This window comes from Sparus aurata, chromosome 19 (genome assembly GCF_900880675.1).
Source record: "Sparus aurata chromosome 19, fSpaAur1.1, whole genome shotgun sequence".
NCBI classification, from domain to species: domain Eukaryota; kingdom Metazoa; phylum Chordata; class Actinopteri; order Spariformes; family Sparidae; genus Sparus; species Sparus aurata.
The window spans coordinates 30,234,207-30,256,045 of record NC_044205.1 but is presented as its reverse complement, the minus strand read 5'-3'; the positions used below and the strand labels follow the sequence as shown (position 1 = coordinate 30,256,045).

The following is a 21,839-nucleotide window of genomic DNA, read 5'->3' as shown; positions in this document are numbered from 1 at the left end:
TTCTTCAGTGTTGAATTGAGGGAACAAACACTTTGAGATCACACAGCAGCTTCACTCCTGAATTCTGCAGCTTGTTGTCAGTCAGGTCCAGCTCTCTCAGATGGGAGGGGTTGGACTTCAGAGCTGAGGCCAGAGAAGCACAGCTGACTGAAGGAGAGCTTTTAAAATTTTGAGAAAGTTTTATACTTGGTTGAATATTCATTCCTGTTAATGTTGATGCAATTTAGAACAGAAACTTGAACAGTTTGTTGCTTAATGCGCATCTGTCTTCATGTTATTTTCCTCTGCTAATTTATGATCTGGGGTTGCCATTCTGGCAGCTTCTTTTACATTTTCGTTTAGACCTACTAGTGTGTTGTCTTTGCATATTAGGTGGCATAGTAGCCTAAGACATGCTCATTTCATTTTATGTAGAAAAATGGAAACCATGGCAGTCTTAAATTAGAAATCATGCCATTATTTCAATGGCTACTATTTATTTATTGTTTTCTTACATTTTTTGAATGTGTTGACAAAAGACATTTTGTGATGACCTGATTATATTTGTGTATATATATATATATATATATATATATATCCACTCCAAATATGTGACAGTGACACATATTTGGAGCGGATGTTCGGCTGTTTAACTTCAAAGCAAAACAAATCAGACTAAACTGGTTTGAATCCAGTAAAAGAACGACTGAAACATTGTCGGAGCATTTTATTGAATAAAAAAACAGGAGGCTCAAAAACAAAACCTGGTCTGACTGTCTGTGTGAGACTGAACCTGTCTGATGTGCCACACAGTATGAACTTTATGTGTTCAGACAGAACACACTGTGAATGTTAGAGGCAGCACAGTTGGATAGATAACCACTGGAACGATGTGATAAGATAAGAATTCACCTGAGCTGATGCAGACTGACATGAAGACCTGTCCACATGAGTTGACAAGGTTTCAGTTCTTCTTCTGACCTTGTTTGTCAAAGAAACTACATGTAACCATGATACATTCACACAGCTTTGTAAAAAAGAAAGAAACGTTTCCCTGAGAAGAACCAGTGGTTTGTTAGGTCCTTTTTTCTCCAACTACAGTCACACACTGTCAGAGTACAAGACCACTCATCAGAACCACAGGCATTAACAGTAGAGAATAGAGAGAATTATCAACACACTTTTTTGATTTAGCTTCAGCTTAAGTTCAGCTGTCTGTAGAGGAGAGGATCCACCTCACAGAGAGCAGCGATCAGGACTGAGCTGGCTTCTCTTCCCTTTCCTCGCACTGTGTCGATCACATCTCTCGCTCTATCTGCTGGGACTCTGACACTTCTGATTGACTGCAGTTCATTATCTGTTATAACTTCACGCTGAAGAAGTTCATCCAGGAGCTGGTTCAGAACAGGTTCAGACACTCGGTTTACAAACTCTGTCCGAACAGAAAGCAGCCTCTCCTCTGGGACCCTGTCCGCTGCTGGGACCCTGTCCTCCGCTGGGACCCTGATCACTGCTGGGACCCTGATCACTGCTGGGACCCTGTCCTCTGCTGGGACCCTGTCCTCTGCTGGGACTCTGTCCTCTGCTGAAACACAAAATAGCATATCATAAATTCATGAAGATCTAGCTTAGCAACTTAATCAAGTGAAAATTACCAACACTATTATTATTGATTAGCCCACATATATTTATACAGACAAGTGCAGCTGGTGCTTCAGTTATTATGACTCTTGATCACTTGATCACCCTAATAATAATCGCTAACTCGTGAACACACAGGCACTATCTATTCTATTTGAATCTATTGCTGGGTTCTAAACTCTGTTTGAGGTTGGTGAAGCCTTTACCTCTCAGATACACATTACGTCTCCAGACGTCTTTCCTGTCTTGGTCCTGGACCATCAAAGTCACTTCCTCTGCGTTTGTCGTCAGGAAAACTTCAAATGTTGGATGGAAGTTTGGTCCATACTTTGGACTAAACGGTGCACGCTGAAAGCCAGAAGCAATGTGTCATTTTCAGCTCTGTTGCAAAAATGTTTACTTTCCATATTAATGATAATTCTATTTTTAAGTGTCGACTCACCTCAGGCTGTATTGTGCAGTCCTCATGTTCACAGCAGACACTGTAACTTTGATCAATGCTGAGACGACAGTCTGAAGAGGTCCTGATGTACTCAGCACCTCCTTGTTGAGCAGCAACCTTCAGTCACAGGACATTTTATTTTGGCATTTATGCTCAGATAGTCAAGTCCATGTTATTTATAGAGCACATGTCAGACAGATGACGGATGAGAATTACACTCAAATAAAATGACAGAGACAGACATAATCAAGAGGATACAAGCAAATTAATACTAGCAAAGAATACACAGAGAACAATTAAATAAAATCAAACAATTACTAACAACAGTGTGTCATCGGTCATGTCTTCATGATAGCTAAAGACCAGAGAAATGAGATGCTTCTTAAAATGGCCTTTAAAGAGGTAAGATCTAAAACTGTAAAGGGGGCAAACAATGGAAAATATCTAATCTCACTCATAGATTGTCTTTTTGGTCGGTGAGTGAAGCAAATCTACCACCACTTGCACAAATCCTACAAACAGGCTGGTAGCTGCTGCTAATTTTGACTGAAACTTCAGAAGGATAAATTCCTGTGTCAAATTCTTGCATCCTGACTGAACGCCTTGAGGACATTTCATAAATTTCGGTATCCAATTGGAACAAAGGATGGACTGGTTAGAATTTGGTGGTCAAAGATCAGACTTCACTGTGACATAACGATGTTCCGTCACAGTAAAATTGAGCGGGACTCTGAATCTCTTGATGATGCCGCTGCAGCCTCACTTGACACACGCAGTAGAAGCGTAACTCATGCAACCAGTGAAGCTGCTCTAACCTCAACATGGACACCAAAATGTCACCCCTCGCACATCTGCTGCTCTCACAGCTCGTGTGGCCAGCCAGTAAATAGAAACAGCATCTTTCTTACTGGAAATTATAGTGATGATGGGGGCGACTCATAGCTCAAATGATTATATATACATAGTGCTGACTTGAAACAATTGCGAGGCGATAAATCTAGTTTACTGTTTATCATCCATATGATTTTGTTTTTATATGTAGCATAAAGGGACTACAACAATCAATATACAATCCTGGCTGTAGAGTGACGCTTAAATTGTAAAAAATTAAAAATAAATTCATCTGAAAATTTACAGACTGATTTTGATTCTTAACACAGCATGAGAAAGTTTCACACTTGTGCCTGACCTGAATCACCCCTGTGGAATGAGCTGTATCTAAAAACACGAGTTTAGGCTGATGGTAAACACGACACATGCTTTACCTCATGCACAGGGATGTTGTCCTGCAGCAGAAATACATCAAGTACTCGATGTCTTCTGTCTGGAGGCCGGAGGAACAGCAGAACTTGGCCATTCAACGGCAGTGAGATGTTGAGTACTCTTTTAACAATATCCCAGACCAGACCAAAGGCAGAGAGGTGAGGGACCTTCACAGCCACATGAGTGTCTGTGATCTCCAGCGGCTCCAAGATGCTCATCCCATCGTCAGTGATGTGGACGACAGACAACAGGCCATCAACAAGCAACGCTGTTAAAGGAAAGAGCTGTTAAACTTTTGTTTTGCTGCGGGTTCATCTTTGGCAATTTTATGTTTGACCACTTAAGTTCAGAGAGTTCAAATTAATCTGCTGTTGTCATCTCTGCAGTACTGGGGCCAGTTAGCCTCGTCCGTCATCTATTACTTACTTACTTATCATTTTTCATGACCCACATTGTGATCTAACTGGATGCGTGTACTTTTCAACTTTCAACTTTTCAACATGCAACAACAACTTGTGTGGACAAGTTGTTGTTGCATGTCACTGAATGCTGCAAAGTACTGCACAAACATCTTTACATTTTACTAATTCATCATTCAACACTGAAGACAACCATGTCTTTACCATCCTTAGTTTCAGAGTGTGGCAGGTGCAGCTGACAGACAGCTTCATCCTCTGAACACTTGATATCAAACAGCATCCCTGCAGGTCTCTTGCCAGCAGATTGGAGGAGGCTCTCATCCCATTGGACAGTCCTGTACAGCAGCTCCGCCTCCTGAGCCATAACAAACACCAGGCCAGTCAAAGAACACTGGAACACACCTGGACCAGGACACCTGAACCTGCAGGACATAGAAATGTTGAAATATAGCATTATTGATTTAGGTGATTTCTCTTCACTCCTGTTGATCAGCCTGACTGCAGCAGTGATCCGGAGCTGACCTCCACTGTCGGGTGGTTCTGTTCTGTTCTGTTGACTGCTGACTGGAGCTGGAGGGGTGAACTGGTGGTGAACACACTGGTAACTACTGTTACTGATGAAAATTTCCCTATCCCCAAAGAAATGACAGGCAACCAAATGAAACTCACTGTTACCTCGAGGAACCTGGAGGATTTCTCTGGTGTGAATAGAACATTGTTGGAATCATTTGGGATAATGTGAGAACACAACTCAACAACATGGAGAACAATGTCAGTTTTAGACATTTTAACTCTGAATTTCTACATATTTTTAAGTTGTGTTGGTGGTGTTCATATGGATCCATAAGATCTCAACTGCTCAAGGGCCTGATATGTAAATGGTATTAACAAGTTCTCAAATCAACACTTTTTTTCACCTTAACTTCATTGAGCTGCTCTTTATGAATGCACCTGACCAGAAGCCTAAAGAAGTTAGACAGGGGATTTTGGAATTAAAGGTCTGTGTGTAGACATTGGCAGAAATTGAATATAATCATATTTTCATTAGTGTATAATGATCCTTTTATATCTACAGAGGGAGCAGGTCCTCTTCCACTGAGTCCATCATGTTGCACCCCAATGTTTGTATAGAAGCCCAGAATGGGCAAACTAAACACTGACTCAACAGAGGGACTTCTGCGTTTTTCGTGGCCACTATAAAGGAGAGCCAGGTGAGGATATTTCTTTTGTTGCAGTCTGCAACCTCAACACAAGATGCCAGTAAATCCTAGACACAGTCTGTATTGTTTTATTAGATATTCAAAGTGTGATTTTATGACCTACGTAGGTATATATTTAACTTAAACCAAGTGGTGCACTTCTATGAATCCATGCATTGAGCTGCAAGGGGTCTAAAGCCCTTAAAGATTTGCATTGCAGAGTGCAATGCACAGAATATGAAGCTGTTCAAGGATTATAAGGATACATTTTTGCGCTTGCACCATCTGTTTGCATTCTACACAGTTTTATAAATTAGGCTGTTTTCCAACTGCTGTGACCACGTTGTGTTATAATTCTTCAACCTACTGTTTTCAGCTTTGGCCATCTCAACACAGACAACAGAGTCTTGTTACTTAATGAGTCTCGAAAGAAACTGGAATAATGTTTTGTCATTTTATATGATTACCTGTATGAAGAGTCAGGTGCCTGCTCAGGTGAGAAGGACAGTGGAGCCTGTGATTACAGAAGGCAAGAGTTCATTTCAGAGAAATGCCAACTTGTGTTGTCTAAAGTAACAAAATGGTAAACTCACACTGTCAATATTCAACTCAAGCACGGATCAGTATCCAAGTATGGATCAGAGAGGAAATAGAATCAATGATGTAACTGTTCAAATCTATAAGGCCAACCTTGTTATCAATGCAGGAAAGCAAAAACTCTGGAAGAGACGTTCAAATATAGGCTACATAACCACCACAGAAAAAAGGGAGAGAGAGAAGAACAGAATGAGAGAAAGAGACAGGTCCAGCATGTCAGGCTGCAGCAGGTGGATATGTTATAGATACAGCTCATGTATCACTACAGCACTGAGGGAAATAAATGGCTTTTGTTTCAGTTGAAATACGCAATTGTACAGTAAAAGCTTGCAGTAATTTTTCAAACGGAAAACTGTGCATGGAAACTCTGTAAACATCTTAAAATATCAGTTTTTCAGCATACAAATTATATGACAGTTGCAGTTTAAAGCCGAGCTCAGAAGTTGTAAAAATTCTATCCAATTCTGAAACTTGACAGATGTTTATTCTAATCTTAAACATGCATACACTAGACTAGAATATAATGGCGCATCACACACTCCAGGATATTATTAAGATTGCCGTGCCAGAGGGAGCGATGCAGCACATGCAAACAGAACAAACCCAATCACTGTGACGTCATGTTAACAGCCACATCCGGGGAGACAGCTGGTGTTTGATTTGCATTGCAGAGATAGGCAAAGTCTACAAATTTGTATATTTCTGTAATCAATATTATCCTCTGGGGCCAACAGCTGTACAATGTTTGGCAATTGCTGCTTCCCAATGTGCAGTAGTGCATATTTTGGGGTCTTTTGTTTCTTATTCATATTGTTTCTACTGTCTTGAATTGATGCTCTCTTTTTTTGTTATCCCGTTCACTGCTGTAATACTGCAAATGTCCCCATTGTGGGACTAATACAGGATTATTTTATCTTAATAAAGTCAGCTGCTTTGGGAATAACATCTCATTGGTTATTGTGGTCTTGCTTGTAAAAAACTCATGTAAACATCCAGATTTTAACTCACTAATACACATGTTTGAAATCATTGGGGTGGCCCTGATGAGTCTGTGAGCAGTTCAGGAGGTTGAGGACTGGATCGGTAAAACCCTCACATTACCAGATAGTAGGGATGAATTAGCCCAACACTCATGAAATTGTTTCCATCATTTGCACCATAGAAGGTCTTCCTTTTAATCACACATATACATATAATTATGCCCAGTTGCAGGCAAGTGCAGAGGACGCTATTGTCAGGCCGTGTGTTGGATGGCTGAAAGAGGAAGACACCAGCACAGTCTGTCTTTGTCTCCAGTAACAGGAAGTGGCAATCACATCCTGTTAAGGGTGAAACTCAATGATATTCTGGCCCTAAGCCAAAAACACACCCATGACGAGTCTATCAAGAGTCTAAATACAACCGCTGTACAACACTGAGCTTATCATGGATATTTCAGCAGCATTTCTCTTGTTAAAATGTAGCTCTTATTAGATGAATTTATGTGTGTGCTAAGGTGCCACTGACTGGTCATGTTAAATAAAAACAGTTGGTGCAAAGACTTTTTCTTTAGCTGTAATGAGGGACTGTTGAGAGTAAATTGGAACCTATTTTCTTGCCACATCTTTTTGAGTAATTCCATTGTTGTTTTACTAATTAAACAAATTCAATGCAGAGTGTTAAGACTGTAAATACTAATAAATACAAATCTATAATTTCTGCAGTTTTAGGTCAACATATTATTTCCATTGGTGAAGACATACATATGTCAAAATATAGTCATATACTGGAGGATACTGTGCAAATGCTCCTTTCTTACCTTTTTGTCATCAGCGGGCAGGTGGCACTCTTTTGTCACATCCGGTTTGACATCAGAGTAATCTGATGGAGAGAAGTGAAACAGAAAGAGCAATAATGAAAACTTGCATAGTGTGAAAAATAATTAGGATCACATGCTCATTTTAAAATAAGATTTGAATGTACTTGACCTTGATGAATGGTGGACACTGTTTCATTACTCACATTTTTGAGGTTCGTCAGCTGTCATCAACATGCCATCAATCCTGTAGGGATGAACACAATCCCTAAAGTTATGGATCAAATTTAAATTGATGTCTTCTTTGAATTAGCCAGCTTCAAAGTCCTGACACAAGCCAAGTGATCACTTCACATCGTGTTACATTGTCACAGCAAAGACTAAAAAACTGACTAACACCAGGGTTACTATCCTAAACTAAAACTGGAATTAATATACGCAGTGAAAAAATCTGAACTGAAATATTATAGAAATGCTTTTTTAAAAAATGCCTGTTTCTTTTTTGTTTGTGCATTAGCAATAAGGTTATTGACATTTTGCAACATACAGTTGCACAGTAAAATGAAAGTTGTAGCTTCTTCATGCAATACAAACATAGAAGACACATATTTGAATTTGTAGAACATTTTTCATGTATTTTAGATGCATATGTAGCTACATACTTCTGCCACATCATACCTAGTCGAAACAATAACAAAGTAAAACTCCTGTTAAACTATAAACTGAATATATGAAAAAACTGAAATTTCGAAAAACTGACAGTCAACTACAACTGGCAAACGCACTCTGAAAACTAAACTAACTAAAAAACAATTGAAAGTTAAAAACTTTTATAATCTTGGCCACCACTCATGTCGTCTGCCTCCTTATTTCAAGGAAATAACGAGTCATCTGTCGAAATCAATAAACATCACAAAAAAAAAATACTCTACTGTAAATTCTTATTTTTCTGATAATATTACAACTACTGCAACCACCCATGGGAAGAAGTATTGTTTACCGTAGCAGAAAACCAAGGCTCAATTCCTTGTAGAGGTACCTCTGTAGACTTTGTTGTGAGGGTTATATACCTTGTAACTAAGCTAGCAACTCCAACTGATTGGTTGCGGTACTCACACAGGTGGAACTTGACGTGGAACTTGACGTACATTCCATGAGAGTAACACATTAACCTCCCTGTGTTTGGTACAATACTGTCGAAAACAGCATAACATAACGCTATTCTTATACTGACCTTAAAGTCTTCAGTCTACAGTGTGGACTCTCCACAAGATCAGACAGCATCTTCACCCCTGAATCCTGCAGCCTGTTGTAGTCCAGGTCCAGCTCACACAGATGGGAGGGGTTGGACTTCAGAGTTAAGGCCAGAGAAGCACAGCTGATCTCTGACAATCTGCAGTCCCTCAATCTGAATAAAGAAAAAATTATGTTAGTTTAGAAGACTATGTTCCTGCTTGAAATCATTCAGTGCCTAATAATCCGTTCAGAGCGGAAGAAGGTTTTGAATGCAGAAATTTAGAAAATTTAACTCTCAACACCTGAACCCAACAGGATACAGGTTTAAAACTTGAAAATGAAAAAAAATGAAAAAGAGCTGTCATTAGTATGAATCACAATGAGCTGCTACTTTAATACATTCCAGCATAGGTGTAGCTAAACATTGCTCTGCCACAGTCAATGGACTAAATTCCAGAAGAAGAAAACAGACTTTAGCATTAAGATACAAAGTGTGAATCAGTATAGCATCACTCTGATGTCTGCAGTTAGTGTCACCACAACTTTCACATCATATTAATCTGAAGACAGAAGTAAAAAATGGTGTCTTACCTCAGAGTCTTCAGTCTACAGTTTAGACTCGGCAGAAAATCACACAGCAACTTCACTCCTGAATCCCGCAGGTTGTTTCCACTCAGGTCGAGGTCTGTCAGATGGGAGGGGTTGGACCTCAGAGCTGAGGCCAGAGAAGCACAGCTGGTCTCGGATATACTGCACCAACTCAAACTGAAACAAGAATGAACAATTTGGATAAAAAACCCACAAAGTCTTAAATGTGGAGCCTGCCGAAAGTTCTGAGTGCGACACCACTGTGATAAATATAAATCCCAGGTCTGTAACAATTTGTCAGACGTAATGTAGGTGCTACAAACTATATTACACAGAACATATCTTTGACAGAATGTCAACACTGTTGTTTCTTCAAATTCAGTTTCATTCAGTTGATTTAGTTGGTTGGTTTGTTTGTAAACAGGATTACACAAAAACTACTGAACACCAAATTTCCACCAAACTTGGACTATGGGACTCAGCTCAGATTAGACACCACTGATTTTGGCGTATTTGGATCAATCTAAAAACTTCAGTCTCCCTTGCCATTCAAGCCTGAACTCTGGTGAGATGGTGGCCTGATGGAACACTTTCTTCTGAATGATATTCCCCTTTTTGTTGTTTGGATGATGGTGGTGAAAAGCGCTGTCTGCGACGTCAGTCCAAAATTTCACATAGGTCTTCAATTGGGTTGAGATCTGTTGACTGCAAAGGCATCCAATTCACATCATTTTAGCACTCATCAATCCATACAGTGAGCCCTCATGCACTAGGGATTGGGCCATCCATCCTGGAAGAGACCACTCCCATCAGGATAGAAATGTTTCCTCATAGGATAAAGCTAATCACACAGAACAATGAACCATCCCTATATGAGGTCAAATGGACCCAAACCAAGTAAGGTTGGCCATTTTAAACTCAGTTAGGTGCTTTTCATAGCCATCCACAAGCTTCTGGTAGTCATCTGGTTGAATCTTTAACCACTTCTCCTGACAGAATCGGTGAAGATCAACCACATTTATTGGCTTCCTGGCACATATTTGTTTCTTCCACACAGTCCACATGTTCTCGATGGGGTTCAAGTCAGAACTTTGGGAAGGCCATTCCAAAATCTCAATTCTCTATTCTATTGATCCATTCCATTACCACTTTTGATGTGTTTGGGTGTGATGTGTCTGCACCAAGAGCCAATCTTCTGCTGATGATTTTAGATTTTCCTGAAGAATTTGGAGATAATCCTCCCTCTTAATATTCCATTTACTTTCTTTAGAACAGCAGATCCACTGGCAGTTGTTCTTAGGGTTAAAGGCCTCACCTTCTCTCCTCCAAACATATTGCTGCTCATTGTGGCCAAACAACTCTGTTGTTGTTTAATGTGACCACAGAGTTTTCCTAAAGAAGGTTTTTTCTTTGTCCATGTGATCAGCAAGAAACTTCACTCAACTTTAAAGGTGCCACTGGAACAAGGGCTTCTTTGTTCCACAGCAGCCTCTCAGCTCATGTTAATGTAAAACAAACTTGACTGTGGACACTGACACCTGTCTTCCAGCAGCTTCTAATTCATTGCAGACATGCTTTGTAGTAGTTTGGTTGACTCTTGACCATCCTGACCAGTTTTCTCTCAGACAGACGCTGTTTTTCAGGCAGAAATGTGAAGAAGATTCGGTAGGACAGAAAGGATGACAGACAGTTTTCCACATATAACTGCAGCATTTTTTCTTCATATAAGTTGCCAAAGTCACCACTAGTTAACCCATTGCCAGGTTTGGTCCTGTAACGTTGTTTGTTGAAGCATAGGACATTTCTCTTTTATTTGATGAGTGAAGGATCTGTTTAGCTGTCAGACTTTGCAGACAAATAGAAGATAGATCTTTTCTTCTCTGAACATTTTCTGGTGGCTATGCCTAGTGGAGTAATATGGAAAATAGGGAATGGCGAGCACTACAATAAAATAAAATAGGATATAGACCTAAGAAAAATAATACTTTATGAATCATTTAAAATGAAAACATTAACAACAGAAACAGAACTGACCTCAGAGTCTCCAGTCTACAGTGTGGACTCAGCAGAAAATCACACAGCAGCTTCACTCCTGAATCCTGAAACTTGTGATTGTAACTCAGCTCCAGCTCTCTCAGATGGGAGGGGTTGGACTTTAGAGCTGAGGCCAGAGAAGCACAGCTGATCTCTGACAACCTGCAGTAAATCAGTCTGAAAAAGAAAGGGAAGTTTTATATGAATTGGTGAATGAATTGATATTGGTAAATATAATTTCTATAATCCCCTTTGTCAATGACTGTTACTATGTTATTGTGGATCATCATAATGTCAACTTTTGACAGACATCATCAAATTGAGCAAATTGAGCTGCCCCAGAGAACACACTGGATGATTGCAATGTAGGACTGGATCCGCACCTCTTGAGGCAGATTGTCCTTCCTGAGCTGGTGCAGGAGTAGAACAGGACTCTGTCCCTACATCTGTCCCCCAAGGCCCCTCAATGGTCTGATGAGGCTGCCCAAGTTAAGCTGTTTGTTATATGTGGAAAACATTTTTGTGGGCACACAAGTCCTCACAACTAATGAACGTAGGATGCGACAGTGCCAGTAAGCTCCTCTAGGCTTTGTTCAGACTGCAAGCAAATTTGATTTATGTTTCACATCATATCTGACAGACTTTATTTGTAAATCATCAGACTGGATTTTTGAATCCCTCACCAACCTATTTGCATGGGTGTAGTAACAATGTAGGTGTCAGTCACTCTGTCACGCAGTCACGCTGGTGATGTAGTTTTCCAACATGGAAGAATAAGGAATGGACATCCATCATCTTGCTCTCCAAGCACTGTCTGAAAGCCATTTTATCAACCTTTATTCTTGAATTGAATAGAGAGTTTACCTTGTTATTCCCCTTGACAATGGTCCTGCCCCTATGTAGGCCCACAAAAAGTGTTGATAAAAGGCAGACAGAACTTTTTCAAGGCTCACCTTGCAAAAATAATGTGCGCAGCGTCCAGGTACCTGCCCCTATCTGTCTGCAGTGGTGCATACACAGAAGAGATAGAGACCAAAGTAATTTTCCAGCAGGGACAGCACCAGGATTGTTTTCTCTGCCGGTGCTGGGGGGCTTTGAACAATATGTGGGGTGCTAAGAAAACAGTTGATTTTCATGACTTCACAGTATTAATGTTCTGTAACTATAAAAGTGGATATTATATGCAGCACATTCCACATAAATGTTGTTTTTAATCAAACTTATCAGGAGAATGTTCAGCAGAATATATATATAAACCACAAGGCAATTATACAAATGTTTTTTGCATGCTGAGGTTAAGGACTTCAGCACTTGACAGCGGCCATGATTCCATAATAAATGAAAATTAACTAAACTGTTAAATGCAACAATAAAAAGTGAGTTCGTTCCATATGCATAATCAGCAAACTGTGCATTCCTAAGAATATTTCAGATTTAATGGCTATCACAGCTTCACAGACAAAATTAGTAATACCCAAAGTGCAGCCACAACGAGAAATGTGGGTGATTAATCAACTGATTCCACCAGATACGTGTCCGCTGCCTTACGTTTCTGCCACGCTGACAGAGCTGATAAGTCTGTGTTAACTTCCACCAGATCCGCTGCGCTGCGTATCTGCTCCATCCCAGCTCCGCTAGTCATGCAGATGGCAGAGCAAAACTGAACCAGAGCCATAACACAGCTGAAACGTATCTGGTGGAATCTCGGGTAAGTCTCTAGATCAACAAAGTGATATGTTGGCTGCAGTTATATCCCCAGGATGATCAGCGGATCGGCCAGTCTGTTCAATAGAATGATCATTCTGATAAATAGCAGATGGAATGCGACTGAAATAGTACTTCTTCAATGAGGAAATTTAAAGAAAACACACTACATGCAATTACTTAACTGATGCTGGATCCTGCCTTCTTATTGAAGTTGGGCTATATTCTTAACTAGGTCTGTGCTTTTGGATGCACTTAAAAACCTGTCTTTAAAAAAAGACAGAAAAAGAGCTGTCAGGTTACTCGGTTACGCCTGAAGCATGTGAGTTTTGTGCACATCATATAAACTATGCTGGCATATGGATTTATACTTTCTGGTGTCTGATGGCAGTTTAGTTATGACCATATTAACTTTCTTCTAACTTTTAACTGTCCTTCTTGGTTGTTAAAATAAGTATGATAAGTGCTTCCTTACCATCAGCCTCATCTTAACCCTACGCCTGTTATCTGGACATACATGCACGATCAGGGATTAGATTGGAACAGAATTAGAACAGAATGAAAAGCTGGAAATTAACTTTTACATATTTCTTTACTATCAAAGGAAAAATTGGGCACTCAAACGCTTGAGGTTGCTTAACTGGGGCTATACAGATTGGTGACATGGCTATCACCCCCTAGCCCCGGTGTAGCGCTGTCCCAGTCTCCAAGGGAAGGCAGAATGGGAAGCATGAGATCATCAAATGATCAATGCAGAATGTGCACACCAATTATTTTGTGAGAATCTCATTGAATATCTTTCATATGTTAGTGCCCTCCCTCATAGGACTTCTACCTTAGTTCCTATAAAATAAGTAATCCCTTTTCACTGAAAAAGTAATTTTGAGTGATACGTAAAACACCTTCTAAGATATTTGGATTGACAAACTTTTTATACTTCTTGTGCTCAGCCAAACTTGTGAAAAAAATGAAGCAAAGAAAATATCACAATTTATTCATGAATTTAACAGCACCAGAAAGACAGCAAACTGACCTCAGAGTCTCTAGCCTACAGTTTGGACTCTCCAGTCCGGCAGATATCTCATTCACTCCTGAGTCCTGCAGACTGTTGTTGCTCAGGTCCAGTTCTTTTAGGTGGGAGGTACTGCACTTCAGAGCTGAGGCCACAACTTGCAAGTGAGCATCTGAAAGTCTGCAGTTATGAATTCTGTGAATACAGATACATGTAAAAAGCTGTTATCTTGAAAGTTAATGGTCTAATATTTTGAATATGTAACAGACAACAGATAGACCAACTACAAATTTACCCTAAAATACTCATTATTTGTTTTGCGTTGCCTCATTTGAACAACACTTCTTTTCCCTCTTCCTCCATCTTTGGCACCAAAATGCCAATATTTGTCCAACAATGATTTAATCACTTATTTCCAACAGGCATACACAGTAAAATATTTGACAGCCAATATTGGCCAAGGACAACTTTGTTGGACTGACTTAAATGGTTGATGATTGATGTCAGGAAATAGAGGAGAGGGAAATTTATGAGTAGCTTTGCTTGATTTTTCAGCTCCTTTTGCCATCATTGATCATGTGTAAGTGATAAAAGAAAATAGGATGTTATGGCTTCTCTCAATCTTCACTACAGCTATTTGATAATAGTTATAGGAGTTATAGGAGGAAAATGACATATGGTATGGTGAAGTTATTTTGAGGTGAAACATGAGACATGGAGCGCTTCAACGGAGCTGTCCTGGGCCACTGTTGCGAAACAATTTTTACGAATGATCTTCCTTCAGTTATAAAGAAGGGGACATATTTCAATGTATGCCAATCACTCAGCAGAATCAATGATTAGTGATTTGAACACAAGTCTAGATTGGGAGTTAAAGAGCCATTCTGGATCTGCATTTTGCATCCTTAACCAGTGCATCAACCTAAAGATAATTTATATATTAATCATTCAGCGATTAATGGCACTGGTTCAACCGGGCGATTGGTTGACCACCATTGATCTGAAGGCTTGCAGACTCTGTGGTTAATGGCAGCAGTCCATCCTCTGGTACCACTGGAAGTTCTGCGTATGCAATGCATGCAAGTGGTTTGCCTGTATACCAAGAAGCACAAGCGTCGCTTGGTAATAGGGCTGGGTATGGTTAAGAACCTCGCGATTCGTTTTAGATTCTTTAGGTCACAATTCGATTCAATATCGATTCGATTCAATATTGATTTAAATGCTTCGATATCGATTCAGTAATAAGTAGTAATAAACAAATAATTCATTAGAGTATCTGTTGATAATTATCAAAATATCATCTTAAATTATAAATCATTTCTCTAGGAAGTTCTAGTTTGAACTGAAATGTAAACAAAGGCACACAATGTTGTACTGTCTTTGAGGGTTCAAAAGTTAAAATGTTAAGCTAAAGTTCATAAGTAAGCAGGTCTAAAAAGTATATGTGCTTTGGTTCAAAGAAACCGTGTCAGAGTGAGAGGTCTTCTCTTTGGTTCAGAGAACCAGCGTCGGAGTGAGCGCTCGGCTCGTCAAGTCCAGCTATGCTGTGTTTTTTCTGTTGCATGCTCAGTTCTCATGCTTGGGTGTAAAAGTGAGCACAGACGGCTAAACAGACTGCTAAATAATATTGTTGGACGCCTTTTGCCTTGGAGAATATTTATCTGTGAGTGGAATACGTGAATAGTGTTACATGATTGTGTATTTTTGTAATTAAGACATGATTAGTTATGTTTTCGGTAAATATCCCTTGCTAGCCAGTCTATGCTAACTCTTTTCATTTTGTTAATCTATGGATGCTAGTTGAAATGTGTTCATACTATGCTACTGTAAGTACTGTAAGTAAATTGTGTTTCTATCTGTGATAATTTCAGTTTTACGGAGGAGAAATAGAAGACTCCATAAAGGACAAGAAAAGATCAAGCCTTGTGGTTTTTTGGGGAACTTCTATCCGTTGACTGACTGTCTAGCTTTGTATCGGCACACGCACTGCGAGGGCAGTACAAATGTGTTTAGTTATAAAATAGTGCAACCATAGTTGAGATGAGAAAGTGCCATTGTTTCTGGGACTGCATGGTAAATTTTTGTCTGACATAAACATAGACATAACTGCGGTCCCTCCGACCTCCGGCGAGACACAATGGAGTAAAACGTTGACACTGAACTCGAGCGTGGTCGCAGGCGAGGCGCTTCCAGCTGCTGGAGGCAGGCGTCCGGCGAGGGACAGCGGGTGGACGGGGCCGCTGCTTGCCTGAATCGATTCAGAGGATTTTTTGAATCGATATTGAATTGGGAAAAAATATATTGCAATGCATTGATGAACCAATATTTTTACCCACCTCTACTTAGTAACCACTCCCCCTGTGCAGGGTGGGAAGAGTCCTGGTTGAAAAGAGTGATAGGTGGAGTGTGGCCTTTGACAGAAGACCAACACATCAACCATCTTGAGCTTCAGGCAATATTTTTGGTTGTCCAATGCTTCAAGACCCAGATAAAGTGTTAGTGATCACCGACAACCGCACTGCAAAGGCTTACATCAACAGGCACAGCAGAGTTCAATTTGCTACCCTGTTGAGGACCATGTGGATGTGGGTTTCAAAGCACCTGTTGTCTCTTAAGTCTCTCCTCAATAATGGGGCTGATGAGTATGCAGAGGGAACGCTTCACCCTGAGGTGGAAAAGGAGATTTGGACCAGGTTCAGGGAGGTGGAAGTGGATGTTTGTCAACTGATGGAACATCCAGTACCCACAATGGTTTTCCCTGATGCTGCAACACGAACCACCTCTGGGCGCGGCTGCATTAGCTCCTTTTGACACGAAGGAGCAGCATCTCTACTCTGAGCTCCCTCCAGGTGTCTGAAATGCTTACCCTATTTTGAAGCCTGAGGCCAGCCAACCAATGGAGACACTTGTTTCAGCACCTTGTACCTGTACCAGTCATACTCCGAAGCATGTCTATCACAGGCACAACTCCACTCAACTCCCCATAGTAAAAGTGGTGATGGAAAAGCAAATCAGCATGGCTCGGTTTGACTCGGCGCGGCCAAGAGTGCTGGTGGAATACCCCTTGGGGTCAATCAAAGTCCTTCTCAATAGCCTCCCCAAACTTCTCCCACACACAGGTTTGCGCTTCAGCGGCTACCAAAGCTGGAGCCCTTATGGCGGCTGCTGTTACAGAAGACTCCTGGGCCAACTTAGCCCAAAAGGCTTTCTTCCTGCTTACATGAACGACTCAGGACTGGTGTGTGTCAACTGTGTTGAACCTGACCCCCTCTAGGAATGATACATCTCGATTTCCCCATGCTCCTCAATGACCCTGGCAATGAGGTGTACAGGGTGACAGCAGCGTGTCTGTGGACCCCTGCAAGGTAAGGCAATGGCTCTGCCCAGTTCAGTTTCATCCCTAGATCTATAAGCACAGGTATAGTCATTTATCTATGGACACTACCACTCCTACACCGATTGCTAAAAAGGTTGTATTATGACCGACAGCTGTCTCGCTGCCCATACCGTGAACTCCACATTAATTATTGTAAACACATGCTACTTGGCTGGTAAGGTTTACACAAATTTCAGTGGGCGAAATACATGTGTGTGATTGGAGGAGAGTATTCCAAATTGAGCCCAGTAGAGGGTGTTGCCTAATCTAGTCAAATCAACATCGCAACCTTTGTTTTCAACTTCATTTCGGATGGTAATGAACAACATCATATATATACATATCTGTTTCAAAATTAGTAAATGTAATGTAAATGTTTGATAAAAAAACAACTATAACTTTACATTGATTTTTTAAAATGTATCAATAATTATGCATGCACTTACACAGCCTTCCTGCAGTTCCTAACAGCTGGAATCAGTCTCAGTCGTCCCTCCTCTGATGTGTTGTACTTCCTCAAGTCCACCTCATCCAGAACCTCTTCTGACATCTGCAGCATGTAGGCCAGAGCTGAGCAGTGGATCAAAGAGAGTTCCTTCTCTGATCTGTTCTCTGACTTCAGGAACTCTTGGATCTCCTGATGAACTGAGTGGTCGTTCATCTCCATCAGACAGTGGAAGATGTTGATGCTTCTGTCAGGAGAGATATCATCACTGTTCATCTCCTTCAGGTTGCTGATGACTCTCTGGATGGTTTCTGGACTGTTGTCTGTCTGACCCAGCAGACCTCCTAAGAGACTCTGGTTGGACTTCAGAGAGAGGCCATGAAGGAAGCGAACAATCAGGTCCAGGTGGCCATTTTTACTTTTCATGGATTTTTCCATCACTCTTCCCAGGAAGACTTTCAAGGAAGAGAGAATGTCATCATGATTGTCATCAGGGACATTTGAGTCATCATGATCATCTTTGTCTTCGTTATATTCTTCAGAATAACCATCATAACGAGAGTCATCATCGTTTTCTTCATCGTTGTCATTTTCGTCATCATATTCATCATAACGAGAGTCATCATCATTTTCTTCATCATTGTCATTTTCGTCATCATATTCATCATCATATGTTTCTTTGTCATCATCGTCAGAATAACCATCATAACGAGAGTCATCATCGTTTTCTTCATCGTTGTCATTTTCGTCATCATATTCATCATAACGAGAGTCATCATCATTTTCTTCATCATTGTCATTTTCGTCATCATATTCATCATCATATGTTTCTTTGTCATCATTGTCAGAATAACCATCATAATGAGAGTCATCATCATTTTCTTCATCTTCATCATAATCTTCGTGACTTTGATCATAATCAGTCTTTTCAAGAGATGACTTTTTCTCCAACAGAAAAGCTTCCAATGTCGTTCTGTTCCTGTTGGTGAAACAGTGGAACATGTAGACTGCAGCCAGAAACTCCTGAACACTCAGATGAACAAAGCAGTAGACTGTTTTCTGGAAGATCACACTCTCTCTTCTGAAGATCTCTGTACAAACTCCTGAGTACACCGAGGCCTCTGTGACATTAAGACCACAGCGCTCCAGGTCTTCTTGGTAGAACATGATGTTTCCTGTCTCCAGATGTTCAAACGCCAGCCTCCCCAGCTTCAGAAGAACTTCCCTGTCAGCCTCCGTCAGCTCCTGTGGACTCGTCTCACGTCCCTCATCGTACTTCTGCTTCTTCCTCTTTGTCTGAACCAGCAGGAAGTGTGAGTACATGTCAGTCAGGGTCTTGGGCAGCTCTCCTCTCTGGTCTGTAGTCAACATGTGGTCCAGAACTGTAGCAGTGATCCAGCAGAAGACTGGGATCTGACACATGATGTGGAGGCTCCTGGAGGTCTTGATGTGTGAGATGATTCTGCTGGACAGATCTTCATCACTGAACCTCCTCCTGAAGTACTCCTCCTTCTGGACGTCAGTGAAGCCTCGTACTTCTGTTACCCTGTCGACGCATATAGGAGGGATCTGATTGGCTGCTGCAGGTCGGGAAGTTATCCAGATGAGAGCCGAGGGAAGCAGCTCCCCCTCGATGAGGTTTGTCAGCAGCACGCTGACTGATGACTTCTGTGTGACATCAGACACGACCTCATGGTTGTTGAAATCCAGTGAAAGTCTGCTTTCATCCAGGCCGTCAAAGATGAAGAGAAGTTTACAGACAGCGAGCTTCTCTGCTGTCACCTTCTGTAATGTTGGATGGAAAACATGGAGCAGCCTGAGAAGACTGTACTGCTCATCTCTGATCAGGTTCAGCTCCCTGAACGACAGCAGAACCAGCAAACTGACATCTTGGTTTTCGGAGCCCTCTGCCCAGCCCAGAGTGAACTTCTGCACCGAGAAGGTTTTTCCAACTCCAGCGACGCCGTTGGTCAGAACCACTCTGATGCGTCTCTGTTGGTCAGGTGAGGCTTTAAAGATGTCGCAGCACCTGATTGGAGTGTCATGGAGGGTCTCCATCTTGGAAGTTGTCTCTAGCTGTCTCACCTCATGTTGGGTATTAACCTCTTCACTCTGTCCCTCTGTGATGTAGAGCTCAGTGTAGATCCTGTTGAGGAGGGTTCCACTTCCTGTTTCATCACTTCCTGTTTCATCACTTCCTGTTCCATCACTTCCTTCAGTCACACGTTCACATCTCCTCCTCAGACTGATCTTATGTTCATCTAAAACCTCCTGCAGAACACTATCAGCTGAAAGAGAGTAAATATGAGAATCTGGTGATTATTTTCAGGACTAAGACCAAAACTAAAGAAGGGATTTCATGTCTTTGTCATGTTATACATCAGTGTTTCTGCAGGTTTGAACAAGTCAAATTTAAGACTTTTTAAGACCTTTTTAAGACCATTTTCAACCTACATGAAGTACGAAAAAGTAAGGAAAAAAGCAGTCCCATAATTACTTGAAAAAATAACCAAATTTATTGCCATTCAGAGAACAACTCAAACAATGAAGATTGGAGTGAGCGAGTGAGTGTCAGGGATATTGTAGTTTTTAAATTTGTATTAGTTTTTATTTTAATTTAGTTTTCAGGTTGATTTTTTTTTTATTTCAGTTTAGTTTTAATTAGTTTAACAAGTGATAAAGTAGTTTTAGTTTAGTTTTTATCTGGGAATTTCATTTAATATCCCTGGTGTGTGTGTGTGTGTGTGTGTGTGTGTGAGAAGTTCCACTCAGTTTATTGAACAGTGGAAAATGAGAGGCTGCAGAAAAGGACAGGACAGGAGGGGCTGTCACATACTGCCCCTCACATCAAACAAATTGGTACGACTGATGTTTAGCAACGGTGTTCAAAATCCAAAGCACCTCCACTTTCAATGTCGGAGCTGAGCAGAAAATGGTTTGAACGTTGCTTGACTGCGAGGTGACAGAGGTGGCGCAGAGTTCGGGTCGAGCAGAATTGGATGAACTTGGACCGGGAACTGGTGACGAAGGCGTACAGAAGTGTGTGATAGTGTGACTTCGTTGGAGGCTTTTAGAAGCTAACTGGTGTTTTTCCAATTTTGTGTGTGACACCAGTGTTTTTCACACCAGGTGTGCCCAATCTGAGGGTCCTCTGGCAGAGCGCTTCTTATGCATTATGAGGTAAGGCTTTTAACCAACTGAATTCTGGTTGTTCAAGCCAACACTTGTTGGCTTACACTTTCACATGGTTGTAGCAGATTCCGCCATCGAAGTCTTTCCAGAACTGGTGATATGTGCGGCGATAAATTCTGACCGGGCTGTTGGCAAAATGCCACTTACGTTCCTGATGCTTCATACAGAAGAACAACACACAGAGCTGACTGTGAACCTCACCAACACATCTACCCAAAACAAAAACAAGGGGACAACGGAAGCGGTAAATGAAAGTACATATTTAAGACCTGACTAAATGTAATTTAAGACCAATATGCAAAATATGGACGTATTTAAGACTTCTTAAGGCCTAAAATTGAGACTGTCAAGTTTTAGACTTTTTAAGACCCGGGCCAAACCCTGTTTGTTGGACAGCACAACAAATGGATGAAGACGAATCCTGTTTTCAGACATGATGACATCAGCAGTCAGATGTTCAGTCTTACCTTGTACAGTTCTGCCCTGACTGACTGTCTGCAGTCCAGCTCTTGTTCTGGATCTTTTTCCACACTGGGGACAGGAGGAGTGTTCTGATGAAGCAGACTGGTCCCAGTATGAGTTGATGCACTGTCTGCAGAACCAGTGTCCACAGCTGGTAGAGACTGGATCCTTCAGGACGTCCTGACACAAAGAACAGCAGGACGGCTGCTCCTCCACAGAAACATGCCTCCTCTTCCTTTCTCTGTGGAGATGAACACATTCTTTACAACACATTACATTACTGGTGACCAACAGACTCTTCAGATGTTGAATGCAGCTCTTAATCTACATGTGATGCTTCAGACCACATCCTGATATATTTTTAATTCACTTTCTAATCAAATATCAGCAACATCATCGATGTCAAATATTGTCTGGATATGAGAGACAATCTCTTTATTTTAAAGAAACACACA

At 41.0% G+C, this 21,839-nt stretch overlaps 1 protein-coding gene across 1 annotated transcript in view; it reads right to left on the bottom strand.

The window, feature by feature from the left end:
• Positions 1-562: 562 nt before the first annotated feature.
• The window catches only part of LOC115569868 (uncharacterized), a 207,558-nt gene continuing 186,281 nt past the window's right edge, over positions 563-21,839 (bottom strand). The window contains 13 exon segments of the mRNA XM_030398062.1: positions 563-1,564; positions 1,827-1,968; positions 2,063-2,179; positions 3,328-3,593; positions 3,949-4,166; positions 5,411-5,457; positions 7,339-7,400; positions 7,542-7,582; positions 8,570-8,743; positions 9,163-9,336; positions 13,931-14,104; positions 17,732-18,185; positions 18,639-19,502. Of these exon segments, the coding sequence (XP_030253922.1) occupies positions 1,176-1,564; positions 1,827-1,968; positions 2,063-2,179; positions 3,328-3,593; positions 3,949-4,166; positions 5,411-5,457; positions 7,339-7,400; positions 7,542-7,582; positions 8,570-8,743; positions 9,163-9,336; positions 13,931-14,104; positions 17,732-18,185; positions 18,639-19,502 (3,122 nt within the window). The 3' untranslated portion in view covers positions 563-1,175.